This window comes from Canis lupus, chromosome 24 (genome assembly GCF_011100685.1).
Source record: "Canis lupus familiaris isolate Mischka breed German Shepherd chromosome 24, alternate assembly UU_Cfam_GSD_1.0, whole genome shotgun sequence".
NCBI classification, from domain to species: Eukaryota; Metazoa; Chordata; class Mammalia; order Carnivora; family Canidae; genus Canis; species Canis lupus.
Window position 1 is genome coordinate 34,822,502 of NC_049245.1, and position 15,323 is coordinate 34,837,824.

Consider the following 15,323-nt stretch of genomic DNA (forward strand, 5'->3'; position numbering starts at 1 on the left):
TGCCCTCCAATTCAGAAGAGCCTTCTGCAGGGAACCTCGCAGCCTGGTTAGATGAAGCCAGGATACGTGCAACGAAGGGAAAGAAAAAGATGAGAAGAGAACGTGAGGTTGGTGCCAGGAGAGATCAGGGACAGGCTTGGGTCCCTGAACCCGGGGTGGGCACAAGGAATCCCAGAGACGCAGGTATCACCTCTTCTCTGGGCTCAAGGAGCATCTAGGAGTGTGTCAGAGGGAGGGGTCCTGAACTTTCTGGGCCTCCCCATACCCTTCCTTTACTCTTGCCTGGGAGACCGGCTGTGGCTGGTGCTGGGAGGCAGTAGAAGCAGCAGCTTTGTTTTATTTTTAATGGAGATCAAATTCGCATAATATATAGTAACCATTTTGCGGCATTTAGTGCATTCACAGTGTTGTGCGACCACCACTCCTGTCCAATTCCAAGATGTTCTTCTCACCCCAAAGGGACCCCAAGTTCTTCACCCATGAAGCTGTCACTCCTAATTCATCCCTGCCCCCAGCAGCCCTTAGTCTACTTCCGTCTCTGTGGATTGGCCTATTTGGGACCTCTCCTATAAATAGGAAATCAGGTAGTATGTGATCTTTGATGTCTAGCTCTTTTTCACTAACAGTGTTTCCGAACGCTCATCCACATGGAGCATGCATCAAGACTCCATTCCTTTTTACAGCTGAATAATGTTCCATCATATGGATTGGCCACATTCTTTTAGCCATTTATTAGCTGATAGGACATTCGGCATGGTCTGCCTTTTGGCTATTGTGAATAGTGCTGCTAGGAACATTTGTGTACAGGTTTTTGTTTGAATATCTATTTTCAACTCTTTGGGGTATGTCCCCAGATGGGGAATTGCTGGGTCATATCGTAATTCTGTGTGTCCCTTTGTGAGGAATCAGCAAATCCTCTTCCACGGGGCTGTGTATCTTACGCTCCTACCCGCCATGTGCCAGGTTTCCAGTTTTTCCACATCCTCACCAACACTTGTTATTTTCCATTTTGTGAGGACTTTTTTAAGATTTCATTTATTTATTAGAGACAGAGAGAGAGAGACAGACAGACAGAGAGAGAGAGAGAGGCAGAGGGAGAAGCAGGCTCCATGCAGGGAGCCTGACATGGGACTCGATCCCGGGTATCCAGAATCTTCAGCCCTGGGCTGAAGGTGGCGCTAAACCGCTAAGCCACGGGGGCTGCCTAGGTTTTGGTTTTTTATGCCCAACCCAGTCAGCCATAGCTCAGACACCATTGGACAAGCCATGGAACTTTCGTAACACCACGTTTCTGTAAACCACATGACTCTAACTACCTCGGGGAGTGGGGGGGTCAGCAGCATTGAACAAGTCGCTGTATGTAATATCATGCAATGCCAAGGATATATTTGCTTGGCACCAAGGCCCCCCTCCAGGTGCTGTACCACCTAGGACTTTATGTGTTCACTGTGGTGAAGGACCAGGGGGTTTTCCTTCATTTAGTGTAAAATACAATAAAAACGAATCTCTAAACTTACATTCTGTTTGTGGGTAATATCACCCAAAGGGAGCAAAAAATGATCCTCAGAGTGGGGACAAAAACATCTCACTCTTTTTTATTAAGCACAAATATACATGAATACCTAAACAGATATGCAATTGCCTATAATATTAGAATTTGATAGAAGTAATAAGTAGAGGAAAAATATCAAAAAGGATGAGGCAATCATGAAAAGAAAAACATTGAGAAACAATGCTACTTTTTAAAAGACACACAGATTACAAGTCCTGATTTTCTAGTCTCAGATTCAGCAGACAGGAGACATTCCCATACGCCATCTCTCAATTTCTATACTCACCTTATCAAGAACAGTCTGTGGGCAGGTTCTAGTCCACAAAACACAGTTCAGGAGTGCTGTGCTAATGCATCACTGCATTTTGATCTGGAATTATCTTTTTTTAAATATTTATTTATTTATTTATTTATTTATTTATTTATTTATTCATGATAAATAGAGAGAGAGAGAGAGGCAGAGACACAGGCAGGGGAGAAGCAGGCTCCATGCTGGGAGCCCGATGCGGGACTCGATCCCAGGACTCCAGGATTGCGCCCTGGGCCAAAGGCAGGCGCCAAGCCGCTGAGCCACCCAGGGATCCCCTGATCTGAAATTATCTTAACCTTCCAAGGATCTATCTACTAGATTGTGTTCTGTCTTCTCCCTGAATTAATCATCAATCCTTTACTCCCCTCCATATCCACAACAGCACCTGACATGGTCATACATTTCGCTAGGAAATGTACGGTTGAATCAATGGATGAATAGTCACTTGAACATTGTTTTGCTGATATGGTGGTTCTGGTCTGCAAATGTGGCAGAGGTGCAAGCTCCTTATATCTTGATGCTCAGCCGTGGGATCCAATGTGACCCAATTTTGCAGGGAAAGGGCATAATCAGGAAATTGCACACTTTAATTTATTACCCTCCCCTTGTCTAGAACTCCTCACACAGCCACACCATCCACAAGGGAAGCTGGGAAAGGTAGTATTTATTCTAATAAGGCATGTGCCCAGCCTAAGAGCAGAGATTCTGTTGACACAAGACAATAGGGGTGCATGGATATTGGGGGACCCCTAGCAGGACCTGTTTTCCTCATCTCACCCTTGCCTTCCCCCACCCTCCCGTGGGCACTCCACCAGCCAGATGGAGGCAAGAACTCGGTGTTTAACATTCCAGCTCACGGTGGTCCATTTGGAAAGCCCTCCAGAGACCACATATTGTGGCACAAGATTTCTGGGGCCACACTCCCCCATTCTCTGGGGGTCCTCTAAGGCATGGGATGGATTTCTCCCTGCAGGGGCTCTGGGACTGCCCTCGGCACACTGCAGTTTGTTCAGCTGTCCATTCTTCAGATGCCCCTGGGTCACAAAACAAAAACAAACAAGAGGCTGTTTGGGAGAAAGAATACCTAGAGAAGAGACTGTGGCCTATTTGTTTTCAAACCTGCCCTAAGTTGTCATTCAGAAGGTTGACACAAAAGAAAAGAGAAATCAGAACAGAAAACACTGCAGGCAGGAGTCTTCCTAGGGCAGGTGTGTTCCTAAGCTTTAGCGGGTAGAGTCACCATGGTAACCATGACCCAAAAAAATTATTTGCAATGGAGAGGCTAGCCTGGACCTTCTGTGGACCTGTCTGGACAGGCCATTGAGGACAGAATGGGATCTCAGTGTGCCACATGATTATGGACAAATTCCATGGTTTCTGGTCCTTGGACAAGACTCCATGTAAGGGAGAGAACAAGAGAGGACGCCCAGGTGTGGCTATGTTCCTGGTTCTTCTCTTCACCTGGCTGGCTCTAACTCATTCTTCAGAGATTACTTTAGGTTTCACTTCTTCCAGGAAGCCTTCCTTGGCCCCACCTCTCCCCAGCGGGCATTACAGAACCCTTCCCAGTGCCCAGCACATATCCTTCTTACCCCTGGATATGGGTATAGTTTATTCTGTAGATTTGACTCTGGAGCCATTTAAATAGTTTATATAATTATAAAACACATTTGAAAAAATTCCTAAAATTTGATAGCAAACTTTTATAAACCTAACAGCATATTGAGTTGATTGGCATTACTATACAGAGAGACTTTATTTACCCATATTTTTACTTTTTTCTTTTTTTTTCTTCTTTTCTGATGTTCCGGGAGTCTTCTTTAAACTCTGTTTCAAGAACTTCCTGTCCCCATCTTTTCAGAGTTTGCTGTGACAGATTTTCTTAGTTTTCCTTCATTTGAGAGTGTCTTCATTTTCCCTTCATTCCTGAAGGATATTTTCTCTGGATGTAGGATTCTGGGTTGAAAAATGTCGTGCCTCTTCCTTGTGGCCAACAGAAATCAACAAGCTTATTCTAAAGTTGAAATGTAAATACCAAGTTTATACATAGAAGCCAAAACAATCTTGAAAAAGAAGAACAAAATTGGAGAACTCATGCTACCTGATTTCAGAACTTACAATAAAGCTGCAGTAATCAGGTCAGGATGGAAATGGTATATAGATATATTCCAGATATATCAGTGGAACAGAGTCCAGAAAGAAGATTTCACATTAATCATCAATTAATTTCTGGCAAAGGTACCAAGTAATTCAGTGAGGCAAAGGATAAACTTTCTATAGTGGTGCTGGAACAACTAGATATTCATATGCAAAAGATTCATCTAGACCCTTACCTCACACCATACACGCAAAATTAACTTACATTTGATCCTAGAGCTAAAACTATGAAATTTCTGGATGAAAACATAGGAAATAATCTGACCTTGGGTGAAGCAGTAAAAGCAAGATCCGTAAGGAGGATTTTGATTTTTTTAAAAAAGGTTCTGCTCTTCAAAAGACACCATTAAGAAAATGAAAAGATAAGCTATAGACTTGGAGGTAATATTTGCATATTGGTATCAGATAAAGGACTTGTGTCCGGAATATATAAGGAACTCTTACAACTAAGTTTTAAGAAGACATACCTAACTTTCTTGTTTAATGGGCTAAAGACTTGAATAGGTCTTTTTCTAAAAAGATACATAAATGGCTGATAAGCACATGAAAAGATTCCCAACATGATTAGTCATTGGACAAATGCCTAAAACCACAAGGAAATAGTACTACTCTACACCTACTAGAGTGGCTATGATCAAAAAGACTGAAATTACCAAGTGCTAAAGAAATCAGAAGTCTCACACTGTTAGTAGGTATGTGAAATGACACAGCCACTTTGGAAGACCCTTTGACCATCTCTTTAAAAAGTAAAACATACTCAAAAACAAAAACAAAAAAAGTAAAACATACTCTTGTCACACTATTCCACAGTCCTACGCCTTGGGATCTGCCCGTGGGGAATGAAAACATATATCCACACAAGGACTCGTATGCAAATGTTTACTGCATACAACTATATGCAACTCTTTATCTGGAATAGTCCCAACTGGATGTGGTGCATTCACACCGCTCAGAAACGTCTAGAAAAGGCAAAACTCTAGAATCAGCAGTAGATCTGTGGCTACCTGATGCTGGAGATGGGGGTTGATGGCAGAGGGGCGTAAGGGAATTTTGGGGATGATGGAAATGTTCTAAAACTGCATTGTGGTAACAGGTGCACAGTTGTATCAATTACTTTAAAACTCATCCAGCTGCCCCAGAGAGGAATTTTATAGTATATAAGCTATATCCCCCCAGAAAAGCAGTTTGAAAAAGCATCAGCAATAGCAGCATAGAGGGGTATGGAAAACTCAAGTCAGACTGTCTAGGGCCAGCCCCAACAGCTGTCACCCACTCTCTGTGCTGCCTTGGGCACGTCACTTAAATTTTCTGTGCCTCACTTTGTCCAGGAAAAGCTCAGAATAGCACCCGACACACGCAAGTTCACCATTGTCATTCCTGTAGCCACCCTCTTCCCCTTCTGGGCTCCTGCCTCACTGGACTTTCCTCTCTTTCTCTTACCTGCCAAGCGAATCTCTGTGTTAGGATTTGTTGCACCCAGTGTTCGTGAACACTCGTCCCCCAGGCTGTGTCCAACGCTGGCATGTCTTGGCTCCAGTGTCCTCTCAGAGAGGCCTTGCCTGACCACCTTGTCGTATTTTTTTTTAAGATTTTATTTATTTATTTATTCATTCATGAGAGATCCAGAGAGAGGCAGAGACACAGGCAGAGAGAAGCAGGCTCCATGCAGGGAGCCCAATGTGGGACTCGATCCGGGGACTCTAGGATCACGCCCTGGGCCAAAGGCAGGCACTCAACTGCTGAGCCACCCAGGTGTCCCGACCACCTTGTTTTAAATGACACCCCATTCACCACTTACTTATTCATTCACTAAATAGCGTTTTCTAGTAGTAATAGAAGTATCATTTTTATTGCCATTTTATAGATGGGGCAACTGATGTTCAGGAGCAAAAGTCCTTTTGTGCATTTATTCAGCTTACTACCATTTGGTTTATTTATTTACCACCATGCACCCCTTAGAATAGCTACGTTCAAAAAAAGAAAGGAAGAGAGAGAGAAAGAAAAAGGAGAAAAGGAAGAGAGAGAAAGAGGAAGGAAAGAAGGAAGGAAGGAAGAGTGAGTGAGTGGGTTGATGAGCATGTGGAGAATTTGGAACCCTGTGCTGTGTTCAAGGGAATGTAAAATGATGGAACCACTATGGACGACAGTATGGTAGTTCCTCAAAAAATTAAAAAGCAAATTTTCCTATGATCTAGTAATTCTGCTTCTGGGTGTAAACCTAAAAAAAATTGAAATCAGGATCTGAAAGAGGCATTGTGGAGTTTTGGGGATTTTTATAATTGTTCTTTTTTAATCTGCATTCAATTAATTAACATATTATGGATTATTGGTTTCAGAGGTAGAGGCCTGTGATTCATCAGTCTTATCTAACACCCAGTGCTCATTACATTCCATGCCCTCCTTAATGTCCATCACCCAGTTACCCCATCCCCCCCTCCTCCCCTCCAGGAACCCTCAGTGTGTTTTCTATGGTAAAGAGTCCCTTATGGTCTGTCTCCCTCTCTGATTTCGTCTTCTTCTATTTTCCCTCTCTTCCCCTACTATCCTCTGTTTTGTTTCTTAAATTCCACATATGAGTGAAATCATATGATAATTATCTTTCTCTGATTGACTTATTTCACTTAGTTCCATCGATGTCATTACAAATGGCAAGATTTCATTTTTTGATGGCTGAGTAATATATATATATATATCGCTGCCATAAACATTGGGGTGCAGGTGCTCCTTGGGATCACTACATTTGTATTTTTGGGGTAAATACCCAGTAGCACACTTACTGGGTCATAGGGTAGCTCTATTATCAACTTTTTGAAGCACCTTCATACTGTTTTCCAGAGTGGCTGCACCAGCTTGCATTCCTAGTAACAGTGTTCGAGGCTTCTCCCAAAAGAGGCATTTGTACCCACATGTTCATAGCATTATTCACGGCAGCCAAAAAATGGAAGCAATCCAAGTGCCCACCAACAGAAGAATTATAAACAAAATATGGTATACAGTACAATGGAATGTCACTCAGCTTTAAAAAGGAAGGAAATTCCGGCACGTGCCACAACATGGACGAACCTTGGAGACATGATGCTAAATAAAATAAGCTAGTCCCAAAAGTCAGATGCTACATGATTCCAGTTATTCAAGGATCCTAGAGTAGTAGGATCATAAAGACAGGAGAAGGGTGGGTGCTGGGGGTGGAGGAAGGGGAGGAATGGGGAGGTATCATTTAATGGGGACACGACCTTAGTTTTTCAAGATGAAAAAAACTCTGGGCATGGACGGCGGTGAAGGTTGCAGAACAATGTGAATATACCAAATGCCACTATACTGTACACTTAGAAATAGTTAAAATGGTAAAGTTTTATGTCATGTACATTTACCACAATGTTTTAAATAAATATTTTTTAAACATGATCATTGAGAACCAGAACCTGTATTGTATGCACTGTCTCATTTATTGCTCAGCACAATCCTTTGATGAAGGAGTTACTTATTTCATTCATCAATTGACAGAACTGAGGCTCAGAGAGATTTGGCAGCTTGCCAGGGTCTCAGGTTGCCTCCTGTTCCAGCCTGTCAGTCCTCAGAGCCCACCTGTCTGCCGAATCTTTCTCCTCCTCATCCCTCTCCGACTGTAAGAAACCTCATCTGTACCTGTCCCTCCTTCCTGCAGGCACAGCAGGGATCTACCAAGGAGCAAATGGCCTGACCAACGCAGCCGGATTCGGAAGTGTGCACCAGGTAGGTGTCACTCCCCCATCACCTGTTTTCCCTGTTCTTTCCCTAAATCAGGACACCCTGAGAGCCCACTCCCGCCCACACCCCCCGCAGAAATGCTGTCTCTTATTCCCTGGGTTTAGAGACCATAGGAGTCCGACTGTGCAAAAGGCCATCAGAAAGAAACAGTGTAGAGGCAGAGAAATTGAAATTACTGGCGGGTTTCCAAGGTGACATAGGCGATATCACAGATTATGTCTTGACCTGAGCCCAAGACACCCATTGACTGTTGAATCTAGAATGTATGAATGCAAATGCGTGTGCTCGCTCACCAGCCGTGACCTTCTCAAGCATGAGAATCCATCATCTTCACCTCTGCATTCCAGTGCCGAGGGCCCAGCACACAGCGGGGGCTTTATAAATGCTTGTTAAATGACACCAGGTCAACCCTGTAAAGATGGTTTGATTGTCTTGCTTTCACTTAGAGAGCAAATTAAGAATGAGAGCATGGGAACTCTGTCCTATTTGTGCACCTCTTCTATGAAGTCTAAAATTATTTCAGAACAAAAGGTGAACATGCTTTCAGGCTAACATTAAAACAAAACTACCACAGAGTGGGTGGCGTATTTAACACATTTAAATATGAGGAATTCACTGTTTCTTCTTCAGTGAGCTAAAGAATCTAAGTGATTTAAATCTTGGAAGATTGTTTCTGTATTTCCGTATAATTTCCAGTATACTGTGGACCTGGATAAAATACTCGTAAATACAGCAGTTCCTTTTAAGGTGTGGTTCCTCGCTCTGCCCATTTCACCAATAGGAGCTTGTCAAAAGCAGAGATTTCCCTAAATGCCACCCCCAGAAATTATAGTTCTCTAGGGCCGGGGCAGTGACCAGGAAGCTGAAATTCTGTGAGTCCTTGCAGGGTTGAGAAGCACTGGTTTATGATGATGGTGGGACAGAGTATTTGGAACAATGACTATCATGGGACAGCTGGAGTATGTGGCTGGTTTAAGCAAAGCTTGATTAAAAAAAAAAAAAGGGATTGGCATTCCTTGATTTGATCTCTGAGATTTCCCCATAGAAGATTCTGGATCTCTAGTGCTGTGTAGGTGCTGCTGTACTTGTACCCCTCATGAACTTAATATGTCACCTAGTCTCCTGGGTCTGTGCGTATGAGGTCTCTATCACTCATTCATTGGTTCGTTGATTTATCTAGTATTTATTTTTTATAAGATTTTATTTATTTATTCATAAGAGACACAGAGAGAGGCAAAGAAACAGGCAGAGGAAGAGGCAGGCTCCTTGCAGGGAGACTGATGCAGGACTCGATCCCAGGACCCCACAATCATGACCTGAGCCAAAGGCAGACGCTCAACCACTGAGCCACCCAGGTGCCCCTCTCTAGTATTTGTTGGGTTCCCCTCTGTGTCCAGCACGATTTCAGATGCTAGGGATACAATAGCGATCAAAACAGACATTGACAGCCACATCCCCTGACTTCCAGATTGCAACCTCTGTATCCCCGGGCTGAGGGTTTTCCCTAGAATCAGAGCATAGGGCAGGAGGCAAGTGCCAGGGAATGAAGAGCCCAGGGAGCAGCTCTCAATCAAAGACTGGCTGGAGTTGGTATATGAACAACCCCAGCTCCCTTGCCACTAGGAGACATCATTCTGAGGGTATGTTTTATACCATCCCAGTGTTTCCCCGGGGAATTCCCTCCAGTCCCCACTTAGAAGCCCTCAGATTGGCTGCTCTTGCTTCTTCCCTTTGCAGTCTCACTTCCCCATCCCCCACCTGGTGTCTCCTTCACCTCCCGAATACTTGCACTTGCATCCTTGTCTTGGGATCTGCATGTGGGGAGAGTCCCTATCCCTGATGGAGCTTTATTCTAGTGAGAGAGATGGAGATAGACAGCAGACCCACCTCACAAGACCCTCTGCCATCGTCAGCCTATGACTGGGCTGCAGGACAGCCCCCACCCAGACAGCCTTCCTCACTCAGCGCCTTGTGTGTCTCCCTTTCTAGGACTATACTTCCTACCCCGGCTTCCCTCAGAGCCAGTATTCCCAGTATTACAGCTCATCCTACAGCCCTCCTTACGTCCCAGCCAGCAGCATCTGCCCGTCTCCCCTCTCCACATCCACCTACGTCCTCCAGGAGGCATCTCACAGTGTCCCCAACCAGAGTTCTGAGTTGCTTGGCGGTAAGTATGGTCACTGTCTCGTGGTTATTGGTGGCTGAGACCTGAGCTCTTGTAGGAAGGATGGACTGGACAGAGGTCCCAGTTGTAATGAACTGGTTACCCAAGAGCTAAATCCAGCCCTCAAATATGTTTTGTTGGCCTTTCCGTGTATGTGTGTGCGCCTTTAATTGTGCCCATGTTTAAAATGTTTTTTAAAGATTTTATTTATTTAGGAGATCCCTGGGTGGCTCAGCAGTTTAGTGCCTGCCTTCAGCCCAGGGCATGATCCTGGAGTTCCAGGATCGAGTCCCGCATCAGGCTCCCTGCATGGAGCCTGCTTCTCCCTCTGCCTGTGTCTCTGCCTCTCTCTCTCTCTCTCTCTGTGTGTGTGTCTCTCATGAATAAATAAATAAAGTCTTTAAAAAATATATTTTATTTATTTATCCAAGAGAGACACAGAGAGAAAAGCAGAGACATAGGCAGAGGGAGAAGAAGAATCAGAAGACTGATATGGGACTCAGTCCCAGGACCCTGGGATCACGACCTAAGCCAAAGGCAGACTCCCAACCACTGAGCCACCCAGGTGCCCCCATGTTTAAAATTTTTACCTAAAAATTCTAATTTCAAAAAAAAATTCTAATTTCTGCGTTCTCTTGAAAATAGATCTGGTCTTCTCTTGAAAGAAAATCTGAACCTGGTCACTTAGGTCTACATTCATAAGTGACAACCCTTGGCTGGCTGAGTAATATGTGCCCCATTCAGACAAGGCACACACGATTCCATATCTGGCCAACATACTTCAGGTTCATTACCTGCCTGGCGCTTGTGTGCCCTGGGATTGATGAGCCCCAGTCCTCAAAGAAGGGAAACTAATATTTGCTACCCATCTGCGATGTGCCAAGCACTTATCTATGTGGTCTTCTCATTTCACTTATTTATATATTGATTCAACAAAAATTTTAAAGCACCTGCTGTTTTCCAAGCAGGAAATAAAGTGCAACATAGACTTGATTCTTACAGACAGGAATCAAATAATCACATAAATACAGAATTTCAAACTATGATAAGGAAAGTCACAATCCTCACAAAATCTGGTTTTCAGTTACCCCCTTTTTTCCAGGTAAGAACAATGAAGATCGGAGGATAAGTAACTTGGTAGTAATTGGTGGAATTGGGATTTGAACCCAGGCCTCTTGGGCTCCATAACCAGGGCTCCTGGATATTCAGTAGCCACAAATAGCTGAGATTATTTATCTAAAACCCATTTGAGAACAGAAGGTCAGTGGCCATCAAACCTTGGTTCTCTCATCAAGAATTGAATCTTTTTAAAAAATCCTCACACATGTATTTTTCCATAGCAGAACAGCTTTAGGAATTCCTTTTATTGGCCAGGATTTTTTGGCTTCGAAAGATAGAAGATACAATTCAAACTAGTTAAGCAAAAAAAAAATGTTTTTTTTTTTTTAGATTTATTTATTTTAGAGAGAAAGAGCATGCACATGAGTGGGAGGAAGGGTAGAGGGAGAGAAAATCTCAAGCAGTCTTCCTGCTGAGTGGAGCCCAACACAGAGTTTGATCTCACCACCTTGAGATCATGACCTGAGCTGAGACCAAGAGTCAGACACTCAACCAATTGAGCCATCCAGAACCCTCCCCAAAAAAGGAAATTTTAAACATATGCAATCAAGATATATAGTAATTCAAGGCTGGGTCCAGGGGTTCAGATGATAATTTTTGGACTTAGTCTCTTTCTTCCTCTGGCTCTGCATTTTCCTGTGTCCATTTCACTCTCAAGCAGGCTCTCCCATTATGGTGGCAAAGATGGTCACCAGCCACTTCAGGATTCAGTTCTGCCTTCCTATCTACCCCTCAGAGAGAGTTCCTCCTTCCAAACAGCCCCTGCAGAGGTCCCAGGTAACACTTCTGTTGGCCCAGCTTAGGTCACATACCTGTCCTCACACCAGTCTCTGTGGCAGTGGTTGGAATGCTGAGATGGGGCAACAGACCTGGGTCTTATGACCACAGCGAGAGCTAGAGTTGGGTCATCTCCACCCAGACCATATGAGGGAGAGGGAGAGGTGGTTTCCAAAAAAAAAAACCCAGAGCACACTACCCAGGGGAAGACAGAAGAGATGATGGGCCAAAGTACAGGTATCCACAACCAATGGCACCCACCTAAATTAAAGAGTAACATGTGGTGGGGTGCCTGGGTGGCTCAGTTGGTTGACCATCTGCCTTCAGCTCACGTCATCATCCCAGGGTCCTGGGTTGAAAGCCTCAAGTCAGGCTCCCTGCTCAGTGGGGAGTCTGCTTCTCTATCTCTTTTTGACCTGCTCCGTTTTTGTTCTCTCTCTCTCTCTCTCTCTCTCAAGTAAATAAATAAAATCTTAAAAAAAAAAGAGTAACATGTGGGGGAGCCCACGTCCTGGCCCCTGGGTGATGTACATCCCTATGCAACTAACTCACCAGCCTATGAATTCATTCATTCCTTCCAAAGATCTGCTATGCACATGGCTTCTCTTTTATGACATGGTTTAGATATATTATCATTAATTGACATGACAGCAATGATTTAGAATGCCCAATGTAAAGGAGATACCATTGCATTTTTTTCTCTTTTCTTTTCAGTGGGTTCTGAAAAACTGGGGCTTGTAGAAGTTAAGCTAACATGAGAGTGTATGGACATTGATTCAATAAATACTGGCTAATGGTTAGAAAAAGAACAGTAGCGGAAACTAACTTCTTTTGTTCCTGAGGTTCTTGGTACAGCTGTTGCTTTTAGCCTTTAAATTTTCCATCACTGGGACAAGTTAATTATCCTTGGTTTGGTGACAAACGGAGACAACATGGCCAGGCATTTTTAAGTCCATGGTGGGCTTGTTTGTTTGTTTGTTTGTTTGTTTAAGAAAGCTCCGTGTCGAGAGCGGAGCCCAGTGCAGGGCTTGAATTCATGACCCTGATATCAAGACTTGAGCTGAGATCAGGAGTCAGATGCTTAACATACTGAGCCACCCAGTTGTCCTTTTTAAGTCAATTTTTAAGGAAGTTTAGGGCTTGAGCATTGATTTTGGTCATTGTGATTTCATTGCAATACTCAATGAATGCGTAGTATCTAGGTAACAACTTCCAAATTGCTTTCTTTGAAGGGTGTGAAATTTAACAAACTTTTCTTTGTCATAATTCTAAATTATCTTTGACCATCCTGCTTTTCAGAGTGTGGCTGCTCCACTTGGTTGCAGAAAGGAGATATAAGCAGGAAATCCTGAAGTAGTTGCCACTGTCTATGTATAATTTGGAACTGGATTCCAAAGACTTACTTCCTAAGAATTTGGGGTATTTAGGAAGGTTATCTTTGTTCCCCATCAAGAGCAAACATAAAGGTTCATTGTATCTCTTTGAAACGTTTCTTTATTGTTTCCCCCTGTTCTTCATTTATCGCTTGGTCTAAGGTTCAACAATAAGTGGTTGAGATGGTTTTTACTGTGTGTCTAACAAGCTCACATAAAATCTAATGACATAAATAGTTGTCAGCTGTAACTGAGGTCTCTTGACTCTTTTCCCCGGTGTCTGTTATAAAGGAAGGGCATGTAAGCATGCATGTGTGCACATGTGCGCAAGCGCACGCACACACACACACACTCTCTCTCTCTCTCTCTCAAAATTTCCCATAAAAACTCTACTTTTGAAATTATCCAGGATCTCCTTGAGTGGTTGGTTCCAAATTCCAGAGCCTCAAGAGGTTTATATATTACCGATAGATCATGCTCATACTCTGCATTGCCTGGTTACAGTATCCTGATGCTCTTCACCCCAGCCCTCTGCCCAGTCTGCATTGATATGCATTAACATACAAAGTTCCAGCAATTTACAGATGATTGCAGGGCAATTTGCTGAAGTAGAGGACAAAATCTGAACATACTTCACTCAAGAGAAAAAAACAAATTAGTAGTGGTTCCTTAAGGGCTTTTTTCTTTTCAGACTTTTCAGTATGATGCAGATTATCTAAAAAGATAATTGGACAGACATTAGAGCTCCTGATTCTCAGGCCTTTGGATTCCAGGACTTGTACCAGTGGGGCCCGAACCCTCCAGACTTCCCCTACCCCAAGTTCTCAGGCCTTCAGCCTCAGACTGAATTATATCACCAGATTTCCTGGTTTTCCAGCTTGCAAAAAGCAGATTGTGGGACTTCCTGACCTCTAACTGCATGAGCCAATTCCTATAATAAACCTCCTCTTATATATATATTTACATGCATCCTGTTGGTTCTGTTTCTTGGGAGAACCCTGACTAATACCCCATGAGTCAAAGAAAAAAAAACAAGAAAATTTTAAAGTATTTTGAACTTAATGAAAATGAAACATAACATGTCAAAATTCGTAGAACATCACTAAAGCAGTACATAAGAGGAAATTTATAGCACAAGTGTCTATGTTAGAAAAGAGGAGAAATTTCAAGCCAAACACCTCCTATTCTGCTTTAGAAACTAGAAAAAGAGGAGCAAAATACACTCAAAGTAAGAAGAAGAAAGGGAACAATAAAGACCAAAATGCAAATCAATGAAATCTGAAAACAGAAAAAAAGAGAGAAAATCAGTGAAACCAAAAGCTGATTCTTTGAGAAGATAAATAAAACTGATAAAACTCTAGATAGGCTGATACAGGAAAAAGAGAAAAGATGTAAATTACCAATAGAATGAAAGTGATGACATCACTACAGATACTACAGATATTAAAGAGATAATGATGCAATTTTACAAACATCATGCCAACCTAAATAGATCTATAGCTTTAATAGGCCTATATCTATTAAATAAATTGAATTTTTTGTCAGAAATCTTCCTTCAAAGAAATCACCAGGCCCTGATGGCCTCGCTGATTAAGACTACCAAACATTTAAGTTAAGAACTATCAATCCTACACAAAATTTTGAAGAAAATTGAAGAGGAAAGAATACTTCCCAACTCATTCTATGAAGCCAGCATGACCCTGATGCCAAAACTAGACAAAGGCATTATAAGAAAAGGAAACCAGGGGCACCTGAGTGGCTCCGTCAGTTAAGTGTCTGCCTTTGGGGACACCTGGGTGGCTCAGTAGTTGAACATCTGCCTTCAGCTCAGGTCATGATCCCAGGGCTCAGGAATCGAGTCCTGCATCAGGCTACCTACAGAGAGCCTGCTTCTGCCTCTGCCTATGTCTCTGCCTCTCTCTCTGTGTTTCATGAATAAATAAAATCTTTTTTTAAAAAAAGGTGTATGCCTTTGGCTCAGATCATGATCACAGGATCCTGGGATGAGCCCTACATCAGGCTCCCTGCTCAGTGGGGAGTCTGCTTCTCCCTCACCTCTGTCCCTACCCCCACTCATGCTAGTCCCCTCTCTCTCAACTAACTAAATAAAAATATTTTTTAAAA

General features: G+C 43.0%; 1 protein-coding gene across 3 annotated transcripts in view; it reads left to right on the forward strand.

Annotated features, from left to right (window-relative positions):
* The window catches only part of EYA2 (EYA transcriptional coactivator and phosphatase 2), a 264,015-nt gene that overhangs the window by 155,588 nt on the left and 93,104 nt on the right, over positions 1–15,323 (forward strand). For all 3 annotated transcript variants that reach the window (XM_038572509.1, XM_038572510.1, XM_038572511.1), the window contains 2 exons: positions 7,684–7,751; positions 9,756–9,933. In XM_038572509.1, the coding sequence (XP_038428437.1) occupies positions 7,684–7,751; positions 9,756–9,933 (246 nt within the window). The remainder of the gene's footprint in view (positions 1–7,683; positions 7,752–9,755; positions 9,934–15,323) is intronic.